The 24,967-nt window shown below is 31.7% G+C and overlaps 1 protein-coding gene across 1 annotated transcript; it reads left to right on the top strand.

Moving 5' to 3' along the window:
• Window positions 1-13,984: 13,984 nt before the first annotated feature.
• Window positions 13,985-17,173, top strand: LOC121263036 (pathogenesis-related thaumatin-like protein 3.5). The gene is made up of 3 exons (XM_041165809.1): window positions 13,985-14,212; window positions 14,354-15,047; window positions 16,386-17,173. The coding sequence occupies exons 1-3, from the start codon at window positions 14,152-14,154 to the stop codon at window positions 16,603-16,605; spliced, it is 975 nt and encodes a 324-aa protein (XP_041021743.1). The 5' UTR covers window positions 13,985-14,151; the 3' UTR covers window positions 16,606-17,173.
• The last annotated feature ends 7,794 nt before the right edge of the window (window positions 17,174-24,967 follow it).

Here is a 24,967-nt window from a genome sequence, read left to right on the forward strand (position 1 = left end):
GTCGTTTTCTTCATGGTAAGGAGGCCAGCTTTTAATACCTTTTTTTTCCCCTCATGATTAGGAAATGATTTGATAGAATTAAGGGTGAGTGCTTGCTGACGAAACAGTACTAGAAGTCTACATCTCATTTTGATTAATGAATTGGACAAGATTGTAAGATATTTATAAGCAAGACTGTCGACAGATCTTACGGATAGGATGAAAATTTTATATTTTATTTTGAAAGTTTAAAATATTATATTTTATTATTATTATTATTTTATAATTTCAAAAAATTAAATTAAAATTTAAAAAAATTGAATTATTTATTATATTTTATATAAAAATTTTAAAAAAATATAATAATTATATAAAAATTTTATATTTTATGTTAGGATTCAAACCAGCCATTGGAAGAGATTGTACGTATAAGATATATATTTTCAGTCTCTATGATCAGTACTTTCTTTTCTATCTTTATCGATAGTCGAAAATCCACTTGATATTTTTTCTATTGGTGTTGTCAATGTCAAATTAAGTGCATGCATGCTTGCCGCCCCTTCATCCGATGATAGTACAATATTAGGGTTTTAACTTTCCGTGCAAAACGATGAATGCAAAGGATTGAGGATCCTCTTGATTCATAGTACTCTCGCACTTAAGGGCATGCAGCTTAATTTGGTAGTGGGATCCATATTATTTTTGTTTTGGTTTTCTTGGTGTTTGAACTTTTTTTTTTTATTATTATGATTCTTAAAAATCTATTCTATTGGATGATTTTTTTTTTTTAATATTATTGTCCTCAAAATCATCAAGATATGCATTATATATGACAATGCCAAAAAAGCTAGAAGTAAGAATATACCAGAAGCGTGCATGCAGAAGGGGTGGACTAGCTAATTCACTGACATATTGTCTAAAGATCTCCCTTTGCCTCAGTTGGCACAAGATCTCTTCCTATCCAAGTAATGTTAGGTACAAATTTTAAATATATAAATTTCATGCAGGTTTTTTATAAAAAAAGATTTTAAAATAGATTCTACTAATAAAGAATAGGTTTTTTTTTTTAATACTTTTTCATGGTGAGGTCTGTTAATGCCTAAAAATAGCACAACAGGCCGAAAGGGGAGAAAGAAACGTTCCCGATCCGCTGAGATTATTTGGGCTTCGATCGATGCTATGGAGAGCCCCCGATGGTGGACCGGTACAGCTGTACGGTGTTTGCACGTGTGTTCATGGCGGTGAGCAGTAAATAAATACAGGAAAAATAAAGAGACGGGGATACACAAATTTACGTGGTTCGGTGTAATGTCTATGTCCACAGGAGTTTGAGGAGGGAAGAATCCACTATAATATAATTATTTTACAATCTCTCATGGTCTTTCATCCTTACTGTACAATAGAGATCTAAGCTCTATTTTCTGGTGGAGATCCCGTTGCTGGAATCTCTGTCATGAGGTTGAAGAAGCTCCCCCCCCCAAAAGTCATCTGGAAGCCCCCTTTATTCTCTGTTCCTCCCTTACTTTATGTCACATATTCTCTCCTTTAAGTCATATCTCCACCATTCCCCCTACACCATTTCCTTTATCAGCCTTTGTCCTCTCTTTCTCTCTTATTCCTCTCTTATTGCGTTGCCTTCTAGTAGGGACCCTTTAATGGACTGGGTTTTTTTTTATTTGGATCTGAGATATTTTATTCCCTCCAAATTTTTTAATAAAGAAACTGTGTGAGATTTATACAAATCATTATTCTCCCTATGCATGAGTGAGACCAATGGAGAATTCTAGCAGTACTCCCTAGGCTATGTGACACACAAACACACACACACACACACACACACACACACATATATATATATATATGTATCTTATATATAATAAGAGCCAATGTAGACGAATTTCGTTTAGCATTTGTTTCCCATTTCTGTCTCTGTTGTCATTATTAGTCAATTTACAATTTCATCCTTTTTGTCCTTATTTTAATTCTTAGTCAAATTCTTGTATTTTTTTTTTTAACTTCTAAATTTTTTCTGTTCTTCCGTTTCTATAGCCTTCTCGAATTCTTTTTTTTTTTCCATATTCTTGTCCTTCAATTGGTATTTGTGCCATTTCTGTCAGATTCTACATTTCCATCCGTTTCCCGCCGTCTCGACTGTTTCTCTTATTAAATTCTAATATTTTCATTTATGATTTTATCATTTTGTCTTTACATTTGTTGTTCTCGAATTTATGTGTTCTCATTTTTATCAGATTTTAAATTTTTCTTCTACCGTTTTCCGTCGGCTTCTAGATTTCTTCCTTTTTTTGCTTCTTCTCAAATTCTAGATTGTTTCTCATCTGTTTCCTACCGCCCCCACTGTCTCTGTTATCAGATTCTAATTTTTTTTTACATTTCTTCACCGCTTCCACCGCCTGCATATTTCTATAGAAATTATCTTCATTTTTACATTTCTACATTTATCAGAATCTGATCTTTTTTGTCTTTAATACTGCTTAAGCTACTGACTATCTCGTATAAGAGTAGCTTCCCTCTCCTTTAATTTCTACTGTTTACTATCTTTCCTTTTAACTTCCTGAAATCTGTTTCTTTAGACTCTGGATTCTAAATTTGTCTTCCACCTTTCGAATCTTGCAGGTCAGTTTTTTTATATCCGTTTTCTGACTATTTCCTTCAGTTATTTACATGTATGCAATGGTTAAGAAATAAAAAATTTACATCACTATTTGGATTTAAAAAACTAAATTTACTTCAGAAAGAGGATTAAATCTCCATTTCTTATTGTGCTGCTGTTCTGGCCTACATTATTTTATGAATCTTCATTTCTTTCTGCTCTCTTTAAATTCCATTCTCTGTTAATATATATAGTATCTAAAAAATTTCTTTCTGCTCCTTTTACATTTCATTCTCTGTTTATGTATACAGTATCTGAAAAAAAAATATAAGAAAAAAATACAAGTAAGAAATAAAATGAGAAGAGAAATAAAATTATAAACTTCAAAACATGTAGTACATCTATACATCTACAAATATTCATTAAACTCAAAGGAAAACTGATACTAAAAAAAAAAAAAAAAACTATCAGTATAGGTCGGGAAAAAAATTTCCCAACAAATATCAAACATCTCAAATTATACTAAAAGAACACAAAAGCATATATAAAAAAATAAATCAGAAGATGCATCTACAGATATTCATTAAACTCAAAATAAAAATGATATTGACAAAAAACTTTCAATATAGGTCAGGAAAAAAGAAATTTAGCAACACATGAACTACACATGTTCAGATGACATGTAAACAAACATGAGACATAGTAAAGTATGCTAAAACAACACAAAAACATATATAAGAAATAAATAAGAAGATAACAAATAAAAACTTCAAAAGATGTAGTACATGCGTACATCTACAGATATTCACTAAGCTTAAAAGAAAACTGATGCTAAGAAAAGAAAAATTCCTCACACATGTTCATATCACATCTAATCAAATATCATATACAGTAAAATATGCTAAAACAATATAAAATCATATATAAAAGATAAATCAGGAGATGAGAAGCAGAGTGGTAAAGATTTTTAAACATTAAAAAAAAACTTTCAACCAATATATTCATCACAACAGCCCAACGCATAAAATAAAATGGCAAAACAAATAAATAAACAAAGATTGTTTCCTACCGCCCCCACTGTCTCTCTTATCAGATTCTAATTTTTTTTTTTACATTTCTTCACCGCTTCCACCGCCTGCATATTTCTATAGAAATTATCTTCATTTTTACATTTCTACATTTATCAGAATCTGATCTTTTTTGTCTTTAATACTGCTTAAACTACTGACTATCTCGTATAAGAGTAGCTTCCATCTCCTTTAATTTCTACTGTTTATTATCTCTCCTTTTAACTTCCTAAAATCTGTTTCTTTAAACTCTGGGTTCTAAATTTGTCTTCCACCTTTCGAATCTTGCAGGTCAATTTTTTTATATCCGTTTCCTGACTATTTCCTTCAGTTATTTACATGTATGCAATGGTTAAGAAATAAAAAATTTACATCACTATTTGGATTTAAAAAACTAAATTTACTTCAGAAAAAGGATTGAATCTCCATTTCTTATTGTGCTACTGTTCTAGCCTCCATTATTTTCTGAATCTTCATTTCTTTATGCTCTCTTTAAATTCCATTCTCTGTTAATATATGCAGTATCTAAAAAATTTCTTTCTGCTCCTTTAACATTTCATTCTCTGTTTATGTATACAGTATCTGGAAAAAAAATACAAGTAAGAAATAAAATGAGAAGAGAAAATAAAATTATAAACTTCAAAACATGTAGTACATCTATACATCTACAAATATTCATTAAACTCAAAGGAAAACTGATACTAAACAAAAAAAAAAAACTATCAGTATAGGTCGGGAAAAAAATTTTCCAACAAATATCAAACATCTCAAATTATGCTAAAAGAACACAAAAGCATATATAAAAAAATAAATCAGAAGATGCATCTACAGCTATTCATTAAACTCAAAATAAAAATGATATTGACAAAAAACTTTCAATATAGGTCAGGAAAAAAGAAATTTAGCAACACATGAACTACACATGTTCAGATGACATGTAAACAAATATGAGACATAGTAAAGTATGCGAAAACAACACAAAAACATATATAAGAAATAAATCAGAAGATAACAAATAAAAACTTCAAAAGATATAGTACATGTGTACATCTACAGATATTCACTAAGCTTAAAAGAAAACTGATGCTAAGAAAAGAAAAATTCCTCACACATGTTCATATCACATCTAATCAAATATCATATACAGTAAAATATGCTAAAACAATATAAAATCATATATAAAAGATAAATCAGGAGATGAGAAACAGAGAGGTAAAGATTTATAAACATTAAAAAAAAACTTCCAACCAATATATTCATCACAACAGCCCAACGCATAAAATAAAATGGCAAAACAAATAAATAAATCAGAATCTCATCAATGTAACCTTATATCTGTAGTGTTGTGAAGAAGAATTTAAATATCAGCACAGACATAGTTGAGAAAATATATCAGGAAGAGTAAACCTCAGAAGATGGTAACTGTTAAAATAAAATCAGAATGTTATTAATGTAATCTTCGATCTCTCTATGTGTTGCCAAAAATAATTTACATATAAGCATAGACATAAGAAGGAAATATATTAGGAACAATAAACTTCAGATGATAGTAACCGGAGTATCTGAAAAAAACAATACAACTAAGATAATCAGATAATAAACAATATTGCAGTGACATGCAAGAAACAATATTAGAGAGATTTCTTAAACTCAAAAGAAAACTAAAAAAGTATGACTTACAAATACTCAAGCCACATCCAAAGAAATATCAAATATAGTCAAGTATGCTAGAACCAGAGGAAAGTATATATAAAAAATAAATTAGAAGATAAGAAAGACAAAAAGATTTCTAGCCATTCAAAAGTTAAAAATTTCCAAAGAAAATATTAATTCCAACATCCCAATATATAAATAAAATGACAAAATAAAAAAACATGAAAATAAATCAGAAGATGAGAAACATAGAGGTAGAGATTTATAAGCATTCAAAAAAAAAATCAACCAATATATTCATTACAACATCCCAACACATAAAATAAAGTAAAAAAATATGGAAGAAACAAAAACTTCATGAATATAACCTCAGATTTGTATGTGTTGATAACAACAATTTAAATATTAGCACAGACATAAGGAGAAGCTGGATCAGAAAGAGTAAACCTCGGACGATAGTAACTATTAAATCTGAGCATAAAAAAAAGGCCCATTTGGGGTTTTTTCAACCCAGATTCTTCCAAGAGGATGATAGCTTTGGAATAAATTTGAGGATTTTGACCAAATCAACGCTAGGGTTTCCAGGGGTGTACCAAAACTGAGAGATATGGAAAAGCTTTTTTTGAAGTTAGATTTATATGAATAGATCCAAACATTCTATAAAACCTCAAAACATACGGGAAAAGTTAAAAAAAAAATCGCACATTTGGGGAGATCCATCACTGTTCTTGTTTTGGAGGCACCTTTGTTTGTCGTTTGGGTGTAGCGTGAGGGTTCCTCGGCATCCGTCTTCTTGGTCTTCGTCGGGCTGAGAGTAGAAGCAGGTGGGGCTGAGAATAAAATGAAGGCAAACCGAGAAACGAAAAAATGGAGACAAAAAAAAAGAGAAATTGAGACCAAAAATGAGAGAAACGGAGAGCAAAAAGGAGAGAAACGGAGATAAATGTTGAAGATGAAGTATGAGAGAGAGAGAGTTTCCTGAGCAAGTTATAATCAACCAGGAAGAGAACAAAGGAAATTATAAAATGCGAGAAGGGAGAAGAAGAAGAAATGAGGATGAAAATGAGTCAGGATGCGTTTATACAAGTGAGTGTAAAATTAGGGTTTTACTTTGTCAAAGCGGTGTCGTTTTCGGTCTGAGATTGGGTGGATGGACGACTCATTCTCTTATTGGGTTCCGGATGAAAAAAATAATAATTTTTATGTGTTTGTAAATTTAACTACTACCACATATTTTATTTAGGTATATAAGATACACATAAAATTGTATTAAAAATTTAAAATATCAAGAAAATAAAATTTACATTGTCATAAAATTGTATTTGTTTTAATTTATATTGTAATAAATATTTCAAATCTAATATTAATGTTTATAAAAATATAGAATTTAACAATTTCTTATGGGAAAACAAATAAGAAAAAAAAAAAGAACAAGTTGGGTTGAAAAAAAAAATTAAAGATAAAAAAAATTGAACATTAGATCTTATTACAAAAAGGTTTAAAGATAAAAAAAATTATTGAAATGATTATGTTATGTCTTATAATATATTCTTTTTGCAACAGACTTTCTGCTTCTCTACTTATCTTCCTGTTCTTCAATTTGCTGGTTCTTGATCCGCTCTATTCCCGCTAATCTCTTATTTGTTTCCTACCTCCGGGTATGTTTTATTATTATCCACAGAAATAGATGTTATTGTTTTCATTTTATAATATTTTATGCATTTATTTGTGTTAGACATTTTATAAATATATGAAATTGTGATTATTAATTAGAATTATTCAATATTTGCTATAAGTCTATTTAGATTTTTAATTGTAAATAGTTTATTATTATATTAGTTTATTTGATTTAAATATTAGACAGATTAGATGGTATTTCTTTATGTTTTAAATATAGATGAATGTTTGACAAATACAGAAATATTTATTTTCCTGCTTTATATATACATTTGTACTCATATCTTTCATATGTTGTCAAATGATTTTTAGATTACATTCTGAAATTGACGCAGGATTTATAACCTTCTACAACTTTATGTCGATCGGTTAGACGATATTGTTAAAAACAAAAATACATTTAAACATTATTAACACCATTTATTTTCATTTTTATCTAATTGCTTCTATAAATAAACTTTGAAGAACATGCAAAAGATGTAGTAAGAAAAAGTTGGTATGTTGCCCAATTAGAAGAGAAAAAATAAGAGGTCTGCCGAAAAAAAAGAAAGAGATATGTTGAGTTGAAAAAAATTCGAAATAATAAAATTCAAACACAAATACAGTCTTAGCATATTCTCTCTTCTCTTTCAAATGACAATGAAGTCATTTGTATAGGAGAAGTTGATTCGTCTTCGAATGTTAATTCTTCTGAAACTTCAATACTTTGTCAAAGAGATTTATGTTCTGACAACATAATTGCATCTACCCCGATATTGAGCAATCAAGTTTATTCATAACTATCTCTTATTAAAAAATATTTCCTTCATTTTTTTGCCATTGTTACCAATAAATACTAGAAAAATCTCTTCTACAGGTTAATTCTCTATATGAAGAGGGATTCAGTTCTGAGAAAACGTCAGAATTTCATTCGGGACCTCGAGTAAACTACAAATTATCAACTTCTTGCATTTTTTTCTACATCTATTTAATACGTCGTCCTCAATTATTTTATTATTTCTTTTATATATATATATATATATATATATAGGAAAACAACAAGACAAATCTGCACCCTAATGTGTCTGAAAGAACAGAATAATTGTTTTAAAACTTCTTTCCAAAAGTTTAAATCATTGTAATATATAGGTACAAAGTACTTCTGTGTAGTTATAAATATGTTTGTGAAAGTTTATATCTTATAGTTATGAATATTTTCCAGATAGCATATGTGATCTTTTTTATGATAAGAGAAAAAATGTTAAAATATAAATAGAACTGCCTCATAGTTAAATTCGGAAATTTGTATATATTTATACTCTCATTTTTTTTGTTCATTGTGAATTGACAGGTAGCCAAATAAAACTTAATTTACTATCATATATGTAAATTTGTCGGAAATTACCTTCTATTACATTTCATAACTATATGTTTTAATTTTTTCTTTCTTATTATTTGTTTTTACAAGAAAGTTCTATTTTTAGGATATTTTCTATGTTTTTGCAACTGGGCACACATGCAACTTGACTTCTGTTATTTTATTTTTCCATTTTTACAATTTTATTCATCTTTTCTAACTTTTTATTTCTTGCAGCGATCCGTTAATGTATTTTCTATTGTGTTTTACAAAATTGTGTCCGAAGCCTAAAATCTTAAAATATGTGATTTTGTACATAATATATGTGATTTTTTTATGATCAGAAATAAAATCTTAAAATATAGATGAAATTATATCCATTGATATTTAAAATTAAAAAATTATATGAATTTAAATTATCATTTTATTGTTCATTGTGGATTGACATCATATTTTTTCAATTGAGCACACGTGCAATGCACATATCTGCCCTTACTAGTGTGTGTGTGTGTATATATATATATATATATATATATTTATTTATATGATCTTTTCCAATTCAAGTTAAATAAATAGTATCAATTTAGAATAGAACGTAGATATTTTGATAATTAATTATCAATATGCTAACAAGTGAAATGACATAATTACTACATGTTTGATATTAAATGGATGTGAAGTGCTACATATATAAAAAGATTGCATTAAAGTAAACTTAAAATTTGATATGGCTTCCTATGCTACGTTAGATCTATTTTATAATAAAAATAACTTTACAATTTAACGAATATTATATCATAATTTATAAATTTTTTTTTATAAATTATTTTTTTTTTTTTATGACTAAAGCATTTGATAGTATTATTTCACTTAAAAACGAAGATGAATCTCCTCTCAAGCAAAAGGAGTCGCATGAGGCAAAATGATCTATACGCGCAGGTATCTATATATCCAATCAATAGCTCAAACCTAATTTTTGAGAAGGATATAACATTTTTTACAATACTTTATATAATTATATTTTAAATAAAAAATATTTTTATAAAATATTTTATAAAAATAATATTATTTTATAAAAATATCTTTATTTTATTATTAAATAATATTTTATGTATATATCATTACTCGTCTGAGAATGGTCCAAGAATCAAGGCCGGCTGCTGGCTGCTGGCTGCTGGCTGCTGGCTCCCAAACATGCTGACCCACATTAGACGAGGATTTGGTAGGGACTAGACGAGGATTTGGTAGGGACAAACGGATAAGATAAGCCTCTTGGACTATTTATACACTGCACTGAAACTTCAAAGCCGCCTCCTCAACAGTAATCCGATTCATGAAGTCTAGTGCAGTGAGTGCTTAATTTTGAGTATTGATACACACATTAATATTATAAAATAAAGATATTTTATAAAATAATACTATTTTTATATAATATTTTTTAAAATTATCCCTTATTTAATATATTATTATAAAATATATTATAAAAAAGATTATGTATAAATTATTTTCCTTAATTTTAGTAGTATTATATATAGTACATCATGTACTCTAAATAAAGAAAAATATTTTAGTTATAAAAAGATTATAAACAGTTTAATAAATTATTATATTTGTCATATTATAAAATTATTTTTATTAAAAAATAAATCGACGATATTATAAGCCACATACGTCCAAATTAACGAAGAACCGAATTATTGGGAATTAATTACTAATAACTACCACCCATGTCGAAGAAAGGACCAAATCAAAGCAGGAAAGAATTACTTAGTACGGGTTCTTCAGTTGTTCAACAGAAGTAGTATTCAAAATTAAATTATTGGGAATATATAGCTTTCCTATAATTATAATTCCAGCCCTAGCTAGCTCTACTACCTCTACGGGCCGGTTAGCATCAAGAAAACATGGCTTCAAATACACAACTTTTTCAGTCAAGATTTTTGCGCTAAACATACATATATATATTATAAAGGTCGTAGACTAGTAGTGCATATATGCATGCATCTATTGTTTAACGCACGTGAATGAAAATCGCACTACTTGTTTTATCTGAATATGATGTTTTGAAACTTGAAGGCTCTTACATACGTACGTGTTTGGTCTTGATATTGCCAACACTAAAGGCGACACAGCTAGCTATTTAAAGCACCAAACAACAATAATATTATTTTCTGTCGCGTTAATTTGTTGAAAGTTCATCATGATATTTTCTCTGCTAAGACTAGTAGAGAGACCAGTAAAGACACTAGTCTGAGAGCTTGCAGTACTTCAAGCATTATATAAGGTGTTTATCATTTTTATTATAGCGCGCGCTTTGTGTGTGTGTTGTTTTTTTTTTTTTTTGGGGGGGGGGGGATATATAAAACTGTCGTTGGAGGAATCCGACGATGCTTGATGGGCAGCACTGCTCTTAGTGCTTATAATTGGGACAGACACAATGGTCATAGAGTAAATATGATTTGCTGTTGACCTTGTTAAGACATAAGCGAAACGAAACGCACGTGTCCTAATTCAAAACTAGCCTGTCAAAGTAGACTCGTCCAACATTACACTAAGAGAACTTTCAGCCTCTCTTGACTGTTGAATTAATCCATGTCTTATTCATCTTGACTGTTGAATTAATCCATGTCTTATTCAGCCTCTCTTGACTGGTGCGTATATGTTTTTTTTTTTTTTTGAAACATGCTGCATATATGTTTGAGATCTTATTAACATGTACTTTCCTTTTCTCTTTTGGGTACTAGCTAGTGATCTAGGCTACATCTCATTCATTGAATAATTGAGGTAATTTATTAGCTGCGCAGAGATATCTATATGGGTAAATGATATTTAGTTTCCTTAAATTTATTGTTTAAAGTTATCGTTTAAATATTTTATTTTTTTATTATTGTTTTAATGATTAAAAATTGATTATTAGTGTAGTAGTAGTAGTAGTATATATATATATATATATATATATATATATTATTTTTTCTTAATAATTAAAGATGTTAAAAAATATTTAAAAGAAAATAAAATTGAAAAAATGAAAAAATTTCACACTAGAGGTAAGGGTGGGCAGCAGGCTCCGCCCCCGGTACCCCGCCCTATATGGAACACCCCATGCAGGGGCGGGGGACGGGTTGATCCTAGCAGGACCCCACCCCCGCCCCCCATGCGGGTAGCACCCCTAACTAGAAGTATGCCCGACAGCAAACCCTCAGCGGCTGACTAGCACTATCCATCTATATATGTAAAATATACACTATAGTTGTACCAGGACTAACTTAGGGCTGGAAATCGAAACCGCACCGATACTTTTTTAAGAGGGTGGTGCCGATCGAAATCGGCCGACAAGGAGAGAGAGAGAGAACCGACTGTAATCTTATGGTTGGTACCAATTGGTTCAGTGGTAGGTTCGTCAGTTGCTAACCCATCCTCAAATTCACATCACACATTCACAAATTCAAAACAAATAAACCAAAATCCACAACATATAAAAAATTCACAACAAATCAACTCGAACTTCACAACAAAATCATAAATTCATAACAAAACCTCAGAATGAGAGGTGAATAGGAGAGATGAGAGGAGAATGAGAGAGGTGAACCGTCAACCATGAACAACAGAGAGCTTGAAAAGACAATTCAGAGATGAGAGATGAGAGAGCTCAGAGAAGTAAGGGACAGGTAGAGGATGTGAGATCTCGGAGAGATGAGGGACAGGCCTAGCGTCGAGCGGCATGAAGAAGGAAGAGAGGAGAGAGGAGGGGAGGGGAGGGGAGGGTTATTAAACCCTAGATCTAAACGACACCATTTGGTGTATTAAATCAAACGGCGTTTCACTTATATTCTTTTTTCTATATGTTAACTGTAAAATGACGTCGTTTACATCATTTAAGCGAAACGACATTGTTTTATCTAAGATATAATATATATATATATATTATATTATATTATATCAGCCGGCTTAGCGGTTTGAATCTGGTTCAGACTGGGACTGAACCTGCTAATGTCGATTTCTTGTATTTCCTACCGTCGACTGACCAGTTCTCCATTAATTCTAGCTGGTTCCTGACTCCGATGGTTGCTTCTCGTCGGCGACAGTCGGTTCGTTAGTTCCAGTACACCCCTAGTCTAACTTGATTCAATTGAGGAGTTAGAAAAAAGTAGAATAAAAAAAAGAAACTACAAAAATGGCATCATTATGTTTGAGTTTTCCAAATCAAACAAAAATAACAATAACATGAAAAAATAAAAAGTAATGTATAAGTCTTAAATAGACAAATTTCGTATAGATATTTTATAAAAAAGTAAATCTCACTAAAAAAATAAATATTTTTATTACACTTTCTTTTTGTAGGATTCAATTTTTTACAAAGTGATCGATTGCTCGAAATTTGTCTGACTTGTACAAATCATTTCTTAAAAATAAAAAATATATAAAAAAAAAACCAACGAAATGTGCCTGTAAATATTTAATTCTTTCACACCGTGATTTCAGTTTGTTTTGCGGACTTTAAACAAATATACAGTACTAAAAACTTGCATAACCAGGAATGGATTCATTGGAATGTAGACGATCCTGATTTAAGAGTTTCCTTGATTACTTGCATACCCGGTTTTGATAGGTGGGGTCATGTACTACCTAACTTCTCAAGCAAGGCTAACATAAGCGGAGTTCCCAAGCAACGATATAGAGCACTAATATATATATTGGGCAACAATATTTTCTATTTTTTTTTAGAGTGAAAAATATAGATAAAAGAGACTCTACGTATTTCATGTTTAATATTATCTCATATTTTTTATATGATTTTTTAAAAGCCTAATTATATGGAAAATATATTAGCTCCTTGAAACCACGAATTTAATTGAGTCGCACACTCTTTAACAGTGTTAGTGAATAGTGGGCAGCTATCCAATCTAGCTATCCAATCTAAATTTCATAACACATATATATATATATATATATTTATATTATATGGTACCTCTTAAACAATCTAAATTTCATAATATATAATTATATATATGTATATCTTAAAAACTCAGCTTCCTTATCTGTTTTTTCCTACCATAGTGGAAATTAAGACCCGCCACATGATTTCTGCTATGTAAAAAGGAGCAATACTACATACAATCTTTATTTTGGAGATTACAATGTAAGTCTAAATAATTTTATCTTTAAAATTTTTTAAAATTATAAAAATATCCCTCTTAAAACGATTTTTTTTCTCATTTAATAAAAGATCTGGATATACAATCCCAAGTAGGAATTACAAATAGACTTTCTCCTGTAAAAAGATTGGTAAGGTTGTTAGGAGCACTTGCTTATTATTTATTAATGTTAATGATCGTGATTAGAGGAAAACAAAAAACCTTAAAAAGGCTTTCCTTTTCGGGATTACTGTGCCATAAGTGATTACACAAAAGTAATTTCACAAATTGACGTGACTTCATATAATCTGTCAGATTTGTTTTATAATAAAAGTAATTTTACAATTTGATAAATCACATTAAACAACATCAATGTATGAGATTACTTTTGTGTAATTAATTTATAACTAACTAGAATATTTCTCTTTCCTTTTTCCTTTTTTGCTTTGATAAATTTTCTTTTTTCGTAATCTGCATAGTCTCTATCTTTAACTCTTTCTTTCCGTCTATAAATACCCCATTGCTCGCTGCTTTTCAGACCCTCCCACCTTAAACTCCCATTCCTCATTTTCCTTGCTGGAGAAGAAGAGTTTGGGATCACCACCACATAAAAGCACAGCTTCTTCTTCTCCTCCTCCAATTCCTACGTCTTTCCCCTCCCTCCCTCCCTATACTCACTAGTACTGAGTTTGAATGGCTCAAGTAACAGCATTATTATTAGTGCCATTAGTAACACTTCTCTTATCAGTATCAGGTAGTGATAATCAATAAATATCCCTTTACATGAAAAATATATTGAAAAGCTCTACTCTTTGATACTATATATAATCATTTTACTCATGAATTTCTTTTTATATGCATGCTTAATTGTATCGCTGCACTATTTCAACTGCAGGAGTAATTTCGACCACCTTCACAATTATAAACAGTTGCGGCCACACCGTATGGCCAGGCATTCTCTCCAACGCCGGTGTACCTCCGCTCTCCCCGACAGGCTTCGCTCTCCAAAAGGGCGAGTCCAAGATCATTACAGCGCCGACTTCCTGGGGAGGCCGCCTCTGGGGCCGCACTCTCTGCTCCTTAGACTCCACTGGCAATTTCTCCTGCGTCACAGGTGATTGCGGCTCCGGGAAAATCGAATGCTCCGGCTTTGGCAAGCCACCCGCCACCTTGGCCGAGTTCACGCTAGACGGCGGCAACGGTCTCGATTTCTTCGATGTCAGCTTGGTCGACGGGTACAACCTCCCTCTGCTGGTCGTGCCCAAGGGTGGCACCGGTCAGAACTGTACGACCACCGGCTGCGTGACTGACCTGAACGACTCGTGCCCCTCGGAGCTGAAGGTCACGAGCTCCGGCTCCGACGGCACTAGCGTGGCTTGTAAGAGCGCGTGCGAGGCCTTCGGCCAGCCTCAGTACTGTTGCAGCGGCGCTTATGCCACTCCTGATGTCTGCAAGCCGTCAACTTACTCTCAGATATTCAAGAGCGCGTGCCCGCAAGCTTACAGCTACGCGTACGACGATAGGACCAGCACTTTCACATGCGCCTCCGCTGATTATACGATTACTTTCTGCCCCACCCCTAACACCAGGTAATGCAATTTACTCAAAACTCCCTACTCCACCGGCTAGTTTTTAGTTATCTCAACTTAACGGTAAAGGGTAGTCATGTCTGGATAAAGGATTTTCTTCTCTAACGTTAATGTCCCCCATGTTCTGGCCCAACTTTTCATGCTAGACAATCTTAGACAGCAAGCATATCTTGTTATTTGTGGTACTTAACTCACCTCATTCGGCTGATCATTATCTCGGTAGACTGACTCTTCTTACAGGTGAGGATTGATATAAAAAGTTTTTAACTACCTCGTTTTGTTTTATTTTATTTTATTATTATAATTTTTAAAATTTTTATTTTAAATATAAATAATTTAATTTTTAAAATTTTAAAATAATTATAATATTAAAAATTAATATTTTATTTAATTTTCAATTTTTATATCAACTCATCTCAATTTATTATCAAAACCTCTCATAATGATCTTCCAGTGACTTAATAAGAATTCCCATATCCGGATTCCGGAGGACAGACAATTCGATCAAGATTTTCAGGGGAGAGAGGGAGATCACTTGTTTGGTTGGAAGGGGAATTATATTTATGGGACTGCCCTGTATCCTCTTTTCCTGCGATATTGTCTAAATTATCCGTAATCGGGGACAGTGGTCCGGTCGGAAGAGATCGACCCCAATCCCTCTATCATGGGTCTATTGCCGACCTGGTTTTTCTCATTAATTATCACGTCAACAAATTGGGCACGCATAGTAATTAGTGCGCACATCATTTTCTTATCTACATGACCCCTAATATGAAAAAAAAATTAATAAAATTTTACGATGCGCGCACTAATTATCAATGTTAATACATGTCTGTTTCAAAAAATAAAAAAATAATATATATATATATAATATATATATATCAATATCTCGAAATATTTTTACGACCTTTTTTTCTTTTGTTTTTTGCTCAAGTTGGGTCGTTTTCTGTGTTATTAATCAATATATCAGGTATGTCCGCGGTGAAGTAAATCTCTGAGAACTGTGATGCAAAACACGACACTATTACACAATGCTTTTCATAACATTTTTTATGATATAAAATAAGATATTTTTATAAAGTAATATTATTTTTATAATATTTTTTAAAATTATTTCTCATTTTAAAATATAATTATAAAATATGTTATGAAAAATACTGTATCTTTATGATTTTTCTATTATAAATATGTACTGACGTAGATATTCGGTTCAATTTTGTCAGATGCTTAGTTTAACGGTCACCTAAATAGGTTAAAGGCTGCCCAATTACACCAGTCACACCACGACACGTATTTATTTTTATATTTACTGACAGTTGAATTATTCTGTGCATGCAGCAAAAAGGCTTCGGAGGGGCAGACCACGGCGTCGAACCCAAGGACGACAACCACAGAGACACCGTCCGTCAACAGTGCGATGATCTACGAGGGCGCACTGGGCGAAAGCAATGCATCACCGCACACGCGTGGCCAGGTTTCACGGTCCCACGCCATCGCGGCTGCGCTCAGCATCGCATTGGCAATATGGCGGTCGTGGCACTGTCGTGATCTCTTCTAACTTCCTTCGCTTAGTTTTCTCAAGGCAAGGACCATGCATGTGACCCGGAAGGGACCCGCAGGGTTGGCCGGAATGACGAGGATACGAGTCAGAATGAAGCAGCTCTCTCACCTGTCACAATATATTGAAAGGGTTGCTCACTACCCAGAAGTTAGAGACATGCATTGAATGTCAACGAGAGCGAAAGGAAACTAAAAATATAGGCAGGGGATGCCATTTTTTGTTTTTTTTTTTTTTTTAAATCATTTGTGGTGGTGTGCAGAAGTGCACGTAATAGACCTGTTAGGCCAAGAAAATTCTTTCCAAACATTATTATTATTGAGTTCCATCTCTTTATAATATCGGATGAGAGATTCATTTGTTCAGTTTTGGGTGAAGTGTCAATCATTTTTCTGTAACCACCACCCCATTTGGTTGATCTATAGGTAGGTAGTAGTTTTTTTTTTTATAGAAGTTTTTTCAACTTGTATTCGTGTTTGATGTTGTTGTATAAACGATGAACACGTATGTGAGACGTGGAAGCTTATGCTTTGAGTGATAAATAAGCAGTTAATAACAGTACCCCGCCCCTACTGCTTTTGTCTCTTATAAACCTCCCTTGTGTGTTAATTTTTATGTTGGTGAGGCAATTGTCGGTTGGTTATCCTTTTTTTTAAAAAAACATTTATTAATGTAAATATATTTATAACTGTGAATTGTATAATTATCATGCAATTGCTTTAAAATAAATAAATAAAATATGAGACCCATACGAAAAAAATTAATTTTTTAATAGTGGACCTCACTCTTTTTTAAAACGATTACGTAATATTTACGCATTTCACGATTATATATAGAATTATTTTTCTTTCACTGAATGATAAAATCTAGAGTAATCATTTTTCAAAGAAAATGTTGTGGCTATAAGGTAACTTCAAGAGCAAGAGTTAAAAGTAATGTGAACTAAAACCCACAAAAAAAGCGATGGGTAATGGCCGCCCTATGGTGGACCCTATCATGATCATCGAATATCCTTAGAGCAAGTTGAGTATTCTCTACATCAAACATACAATTGAGCTCAACTTTGAAATCACATGCAGTAGCAATCAACTTTCTTATGGTGGACCCTTTAATCATTGATTATCCTTAGAGCAAGTTGAGTAATGATCAGTACTACATGATCAAGCATTCAGGCTCAACTTTGATATCACGGCAACAGTTAATTTCCTTATGACAACAGGCATATGCCACAATATATTTAGAATTTGGATGAACCATTAGTTAGTAGGTGAAGCAAATTAAATAGCTGTACTAGTACTCATTTCGTATTTATTTTTGAGTATTTTAAAAAAATACTAACACAAATAATTTTTAAAAAATAAAACATAACACACTATATATTCAGTTCCCGTTTCGGCATTTTGGTATCGTATGTAGGTGAGAGTAGTACTCCTCATTAGTTTATGATACGTCGGCCAGTCTCTCATAAAAAAAATTAATTAAGGGGTGTATATATTATCCATAATTTTCTAAGTATATATGCCCTTGTTTATGATATTTAAAATTATGGATACAGCTTTTGTTTATGATACAGCACTCCCCATTAGCTTTTGTTTTCCAGTAAATTTTAATTCTATTGTATTTAATTTGAAAAAATTATAATTTAATATTGTATTATTAAATTATAATTTTTTCAATATTTAAATTTATAATTATCTTAATGAAAGATATTTAAAATTAAAAAAAAAAAACCCACGTTTAATATAATTTACTATTATATATTATTTAGAAATTAATCCAAAGTTTTGTTTAATTATCTCTTTTTTATAATTCATATATAACTTGTTTTCAAAATTTAGCCTTTTTCTTTTAATTGCAATGCATGAAAGCTTATATGTAAAATTTTCAAAATTATTGCATGGAAGAATGAAATTTCGTATTTTTTCCTTCTTGTATTTTTACTCACTTTATTTATTTATTGTATCAGTTTGTTGTTGGTGTTCCTAAAAAATTCAATTGAACTATTTATTATAGCCTAAAAATATTTGGTCGCTCCAAATTTATAATTAATCATAAGAGCATTGGTATTGGCTTGGCCAAATACCAGTTCATCTTCAAAATTTGAAAAAATAGAGATGAAATCATCTACATTAGAATAGTCAAATACTAGTGGCCGGTTAATGGTATTTTGAAACTTAATGTAGATGGTGCAATCTTCAAATTAAGATCAGCTAAGAGCAGGTGTGGGAGCAATTCTAAGAGACTGCAAAAGTAAGGTTATTATGGCAGCCAGTGAGAAGGAAAATAAAGTGAATGATCCTACTGACATTGAACTTTTGGCAATATTTAGAGGCATGCAACTTTGTGCTCATCAAGGAATCCAAGATCTTATTCTAGAAGGTGATTCTTTGTTGATGGTTAATGCTATAAAAGCTGCAGGGTACTCTATGTCTCTCCTAGGAAGCCTCATAATGGAGATATAATGAAGATGTTTCACAACTGCACTATTCAACATACCATTCGTGAGGGCAATGAGGCTGCCCATAAAATTAGCAAAATTTGCTTGAAATGTAGATGATATTTGTGTGTGGTGGGGATCTTTTCCAAAATGTATTGCACAAGTCATCTGGTCTGAAAAAAATTTGTAATGTTTGGTGTGAAATGAATGTGATTTGGCTATCAAAAGAGAAAAAAAAAAAAAAAAAAAAAAAAAAAAAAAAAAAAAAAAAAAACTATGAGCTACAGTATTTCTTCATAATTAAAGATGTACTATTATTCATCTTCAAAAGTAATATTTTATTCTAAAATAGCAGACCCAACTACTTGAATATTTTTCACATTTTATTCTAAAATGTGTTTGTTGAATAATTAGGTTGAAGAAAAAAATTAATTGGAAAACAATAATTTAAGTAATATTTGGCAATTATTAATTAACATATGGTTAGTGTAGGGAAAAAATTAATTAATATTATTAAAAAATTAATATTATATTATTATTTTGATTAATCTAATGTGAAGTTATGGTTTGAGTGGTTTTGAATTTATAAAAAAAATATATTCTTTTAACTAAATTTTAAATAGCAATGCTCATACTATAACTTCGTTCTGATTTTAATGGAAATACCTAACACGCAAGATAACCTCCAGTCTCCACTTAGTGCATAAACCAGATTAATCCATGGAGAAATAAATATTCTTAAAAGTTTCAAACTTTGTGGCAAAGGTACATGTGGGCGCATATCCCATAGCCACAGGACTCCAATACGTTATCTTTTCATGTTTCACATGCCCTCAATCTACGCCACCTTTTTCTCGTAGCAGCAGCAGGAAGGGGTAGTAAAGTAACAGTAAAGAAAATGTAATGGTATTATCATGATTATCCAATTTATAATGTGACTCGCTTTTGCATCGTATATATATATAATATATCTAACTGGGATACGTCTGTCGACGTTGAAATTCGACAAACCTTTTTCTGCCTAATTCATGAACCTTCACTGTTTTGGTCTCGAGAAATAATTTCATAATCTGCTTGGATTATTATTGTACGTACGTCAAAGTTATTGTTCATGAACCTTCACTTTAAGACTTTTGAGGCAAGTTAGCTTTCAATCATCAATAGATAGATGGCTATCTAATTAGGAAAAAAAAGGATAAATCTTTTTAATAATTAAATATAGGTTTAAATTAGTTAGAGAGTACTGAATATATTGCATGCGTGCTCAAAATCATGAATATCTTCTTATATATACATACATATATATTATATATATAGAAAAATCTTCTTGCAAGTGATTTCGCACACCAAACCTTATACCAATAATAAATATAAGGTATTTATTTATTTATTTTTATAATAAAAAAATTATGTGAGTGTTGATACGCAGTTTGATGCACCAAACCGTTTATACCTAACAAAATCCTATACTGTAAATACCAATTTTAAGATTTGTACTGGTCCTATATCAGTTTGGCATGAGCTTGTATTCAACCAAACACCAATTTTAAGATTTTTACTGGTCCTGGAAAATGGATCTACTGTAAATATGGACAATTTAACATCCAAAAGCCCCGAAAATGTCACGAGGCCAACCCGGCCCAAAGCATTATTAATATTGTCCATATATATATATATATATATATATATGATCCATCTAGAACCTGAACCCTTCCATAATTAAACCAAAGCATTATTAATACGGGCTTAAGTTACTGTTCTTTAATCACTACTTGTCTGAATACATCTCGTCTTGTCGTTAAGTTTTGTGAATCCAGATTCTCCTAATTAATTTACTGGCGCTAGCTCAGAAAGTCATGTTGGTGATTTTTTTTTTTTTAAACAAAATTGGTATTCTAATTTTATTGATAATTCTCTCTTATAATAAAGAAATACCTAGGTAACTTAGCAGTGAAGATAATCGTGAATATTCACAATCAATTTTTAAACATATATAGATAAATATTCCTTAATTTTCTGTTACATATATAGGAAAAAAAAAATTCTGCTTTGGTATTGGAAAACCCAAAAAATTAACGACACATGTTCATGACTTTGCATGTCCTGTTACAGTCTTATATATATATATATATATATATATATATATATATATATATATATATATACAGAAAGTATATATAGTATCTGACCCAGAATATAATCTAAAAGGCCGGCCAGGTACCACATGCATCAATAGAAATAGCTCCAGATCATGCTGTCTACGCGGAACCCCTTATGGAATCCAAAACTAAATTCCACAGGGTCCAGATTCGGATCTTTGATGCATGGGTGGACGTGTGCCTTTACGCCTATGTTGTTCCTTTTGATGTCTCGGATAATCTGATCTGCATATGAACGCTTAGTCAAACCAATTAACTTATCCACGAATGCAAATTGCCCTCCGATCCATACTTCCAAAAGATTTTTTCCTAAATTCACGGTAATTAATTAACATTCTGTATTTTTTTTTAAAATATATATATATATATATATATTTGTAAGATTCACTTGATCACAATTTAAAAAAATTAAATAAAAATTGTTGACAGTTTTTATATATACAGCTTTTTATAATAACTGTATGGGTCTCACGATAATTTATGTCATGATATGATTAAATATAACAGAGCTAGCTACAAAGAAATAGAGACGCAGAAAACTTGGCTGCGAAGATAATACAGATGATCCACCTTTTGCTACTTTGTGAGAAACTAATTAGTAGTCAGAGACTACGTACTGATCATAATTTTCTTTAGTACTACTGGTCGCTAGTATATGCGTATGCCTCTTTTGCATGTCCACGTCGGCCATTATCCACTTTCTTCACCTTTAATTCCCATCAAAATCAAGGTCAGCTTAGCATGTTCCGTGGCCAGGGAAGAATATATATGCATGAATATAGATCATGTACACATGAGATGACTCGTCAGAGTCTAGTCATATATTGTTCGGAGACACTCATGACCACGAAGTACTGAAGTATTCGATCGAAGTTTGGAGATCAACAAAAGGAAACATGAGTTAATCCTTCTTTAGAGGTTTCAAACTGCAAAGGCTGTCTGCTGGTAGGTGTGACGCAGATCTTCAGTAAAGATAAAGCATGCACAAAGAAAGAAAGATCGATATCATGAGTCGGCAAAAAAAAAACAAATTTGCATACGTGCAATAATTATCCGAACGGTTCTTTACACGACAGATAACATGTGTCACTTTGCATTCTAAATTTGACGTTGAGAGAACATCATTACTGAGGGGTAAAGAGATCGGTTGTTCGATCGTCCGTCACCTTTTTGAGATGTAGACCACTTCAATATCCTAATTAATTCGAGCTAGAAATTTCAGCACTCTCGTTACTCGTAGTATAGATTATCCAAACTGCATGTTACTTTAATTCCAAGCTTCCAAGGGGTAAAGCAATTTATCCAAACTGCATGTTACTTTAATTCCAAGCTTCCAAGGTGTAAAAAGCAAAATTGCTTTACAAAGTTATAAGGTTCCCTTCCACTTGACGTGATATATATATATATTATATGTGATCGATCGATGGTAAACCTATTTTCCACAAACTGGATGATGATGATCTCTGTTTGTCGATATTGAATTTATTAGCAAAATTATGATGCGGGATGGGCAATAAAGCTACAATATCAAAATGTTGATCTGCTTGGCCAGCACATGCATGCACGAGACCGTTGGAGCTTCTTTTTTTTCAGTACTGTATTAATAGAATATGGTCCAAAAGATACAGCGGTAGCTTAAAAACCACAAAATGTTTGGCTGTTTAGGACGAGGAGTAGACATGGGCACGTCACCGACCATGAACTTTAGAGCATGCAGCGTCGGCATCCCACTTTTGCATGTCATCACGTAGAGTACGTAGTATTAATGCTAACATTAATCCGATAAGTGTTTTACTGGGTCAACAACCACTTCTAGCTAGCTGCTAGCTAGTTTGGATTGAAACAATTGATCTGGTTCTGCTTTCATGCATCCTGATCGGTACTATTTTCTGATCTTTTATGTTCTTTTTTTCTTACTTCTGCTTTATATTGATCTGAATATTCAAATCTCACATGCGTTAATTCAATGAACCACGTCCTTTCTTTTATAAAGCATAATCTCCCAATTAAGATGAAAGCTAGCTGTACGTAAAAGTTTTATTTTACAAACATCAGTACGTACTATATATATTATCTGATTCACTATATATCTATCGTAAAGATCTCACTTGAGACTAGAGTACTTTTAGCGAGCAAAGTTGCCATTGTATATGCTGTAGCACGAATTTTTTAAATTTTTTTAGTAAAATAATTTTTACTGAAAAAATCTATTCATCGACGACTTGACTTGATACTATAATTTTTCCTTAAACGTTTAGATCAACCCAATTACAAACAGCTAGCTAACTTGCTTATGTAGAGATGAGATTGAAGTAGTTTTGAACACATGAGACCTTGTCGCGGGACTGGAACACGATCGAGTCCTGCTGCAAATTCATAATAATACGTACTCATGAAAGCAGGCAGCACTCCCCCAGTGAATGAGTTGTGGTAGCTATAGTTAGGGACCCACGATGAAAGTGCATTCCACGTCAGCATGTTCCGTTTGGTGAGTCTCAAAGCATGCATGCAAAGCCGGCTCCCCCGACCCTTTTTCTTTTCAAGGTTCCACTTCCACCTATGCACGCATAATAAATTAAATAATAATAGATACAGTTATAAACGTAAATGTTGTGTATTTTTTTTAAAAAAATATAAGATTTATTATTAAAAAATTAATAGGTAACGCATATGGATTCCACCTAGCTAGCTAGCTACCTAGCTAATAAACGTGTTAGGGCCATTATATTTAAGAATCTTGGCTTTTGGTTCTTATATATATTCAATGATTCGAAATGGCAAATCTTCAGACATTAATTTGCATGCCGTTTGACAGCTTTCCTAGCTAGCTAGTGCCATGCATGCATATATGGAATTGGATTCCAACTGAAAATGACAAAAGGAGGACAATTTTTAAACATATATATATATATGGATCAATCATGAGCTTGTTTGATTATAACTAGAATCACGTAATTGAGTTTATTCAACAAACGTACTACGATAACTTTTTGAAGTTGACACCTAATTAATCATCATGTCCAGTCGACCGATCGAATTAATCTCATCAGAAACAAAAGAAAATATTCCCACCAGATTTCGATCTGTTTAATTATTATATGGTCTGACGTTGTTCTATCACAATATTATTTAAGCTGTATGCAGTTCGCATGATAAATTTTGTCCAGATGTATACACATGCATGCATATTTGTCTCTGGGCCAGCATTGCATGCAGACCCAATATCCAGAAGTATATATAGATAATAAAGAGCTATTCAGTTTCTTCATCCTATTTTACAGACTGCAGGCAAAAACATATACGAGCTAGCTAGGCTTATATACAGTTAATAGCTAGCAATATGTTTTTTAAAAAGATATATAGAAATAAAATTAAGGAAATATTGATAATCATTCCTCGGAGTACTAAAATGTTGGATGCATGTCTCCCAAGTGGTGCTTAAATCATGAAAAGGTGAAGAAATATTTCATTCCAACTAGAAATGATCCGGAAATTCTAGAAATGATGCATGGGTCGGAACTACTAAGGGGGCTTGGGGCCCTTGGCCTAGAAATTTTTAAAATTTGATGAAAATTAAATTTTGAATTGTGTTTCTATAAAATAGTTTATATAAAAATTAACATTTGATCCCAAAATTATTTTTCTGTAACTTGTCCCCCAAACCAGATTTTCTGGTTCCAACCTGGTCGGAGCTAATTAAAATTCATTTGACTGTTTTTTGGCCAATAAACTTTACCAATACAGAAAGTAAAGTTATCAATGACCA

This window comes from Juglans microcarpa x Juglans regia, chromosome 4S, assembly GCF_004785595.1.
Source record: "Juglans microcarpa x Juglans regia isolate MS1-56 chromosome 4S, Jm3101_v1.0, whole genome shotgun sequence".
Taxonomy (NCBI): domain Eukaryota; kingdom Viridiplantae; phylum Streptophyta; class Magnoliopsida; order Fagales; family Juglandaceae; genus Juglans; species Juglans microcarpa x Juglans regia.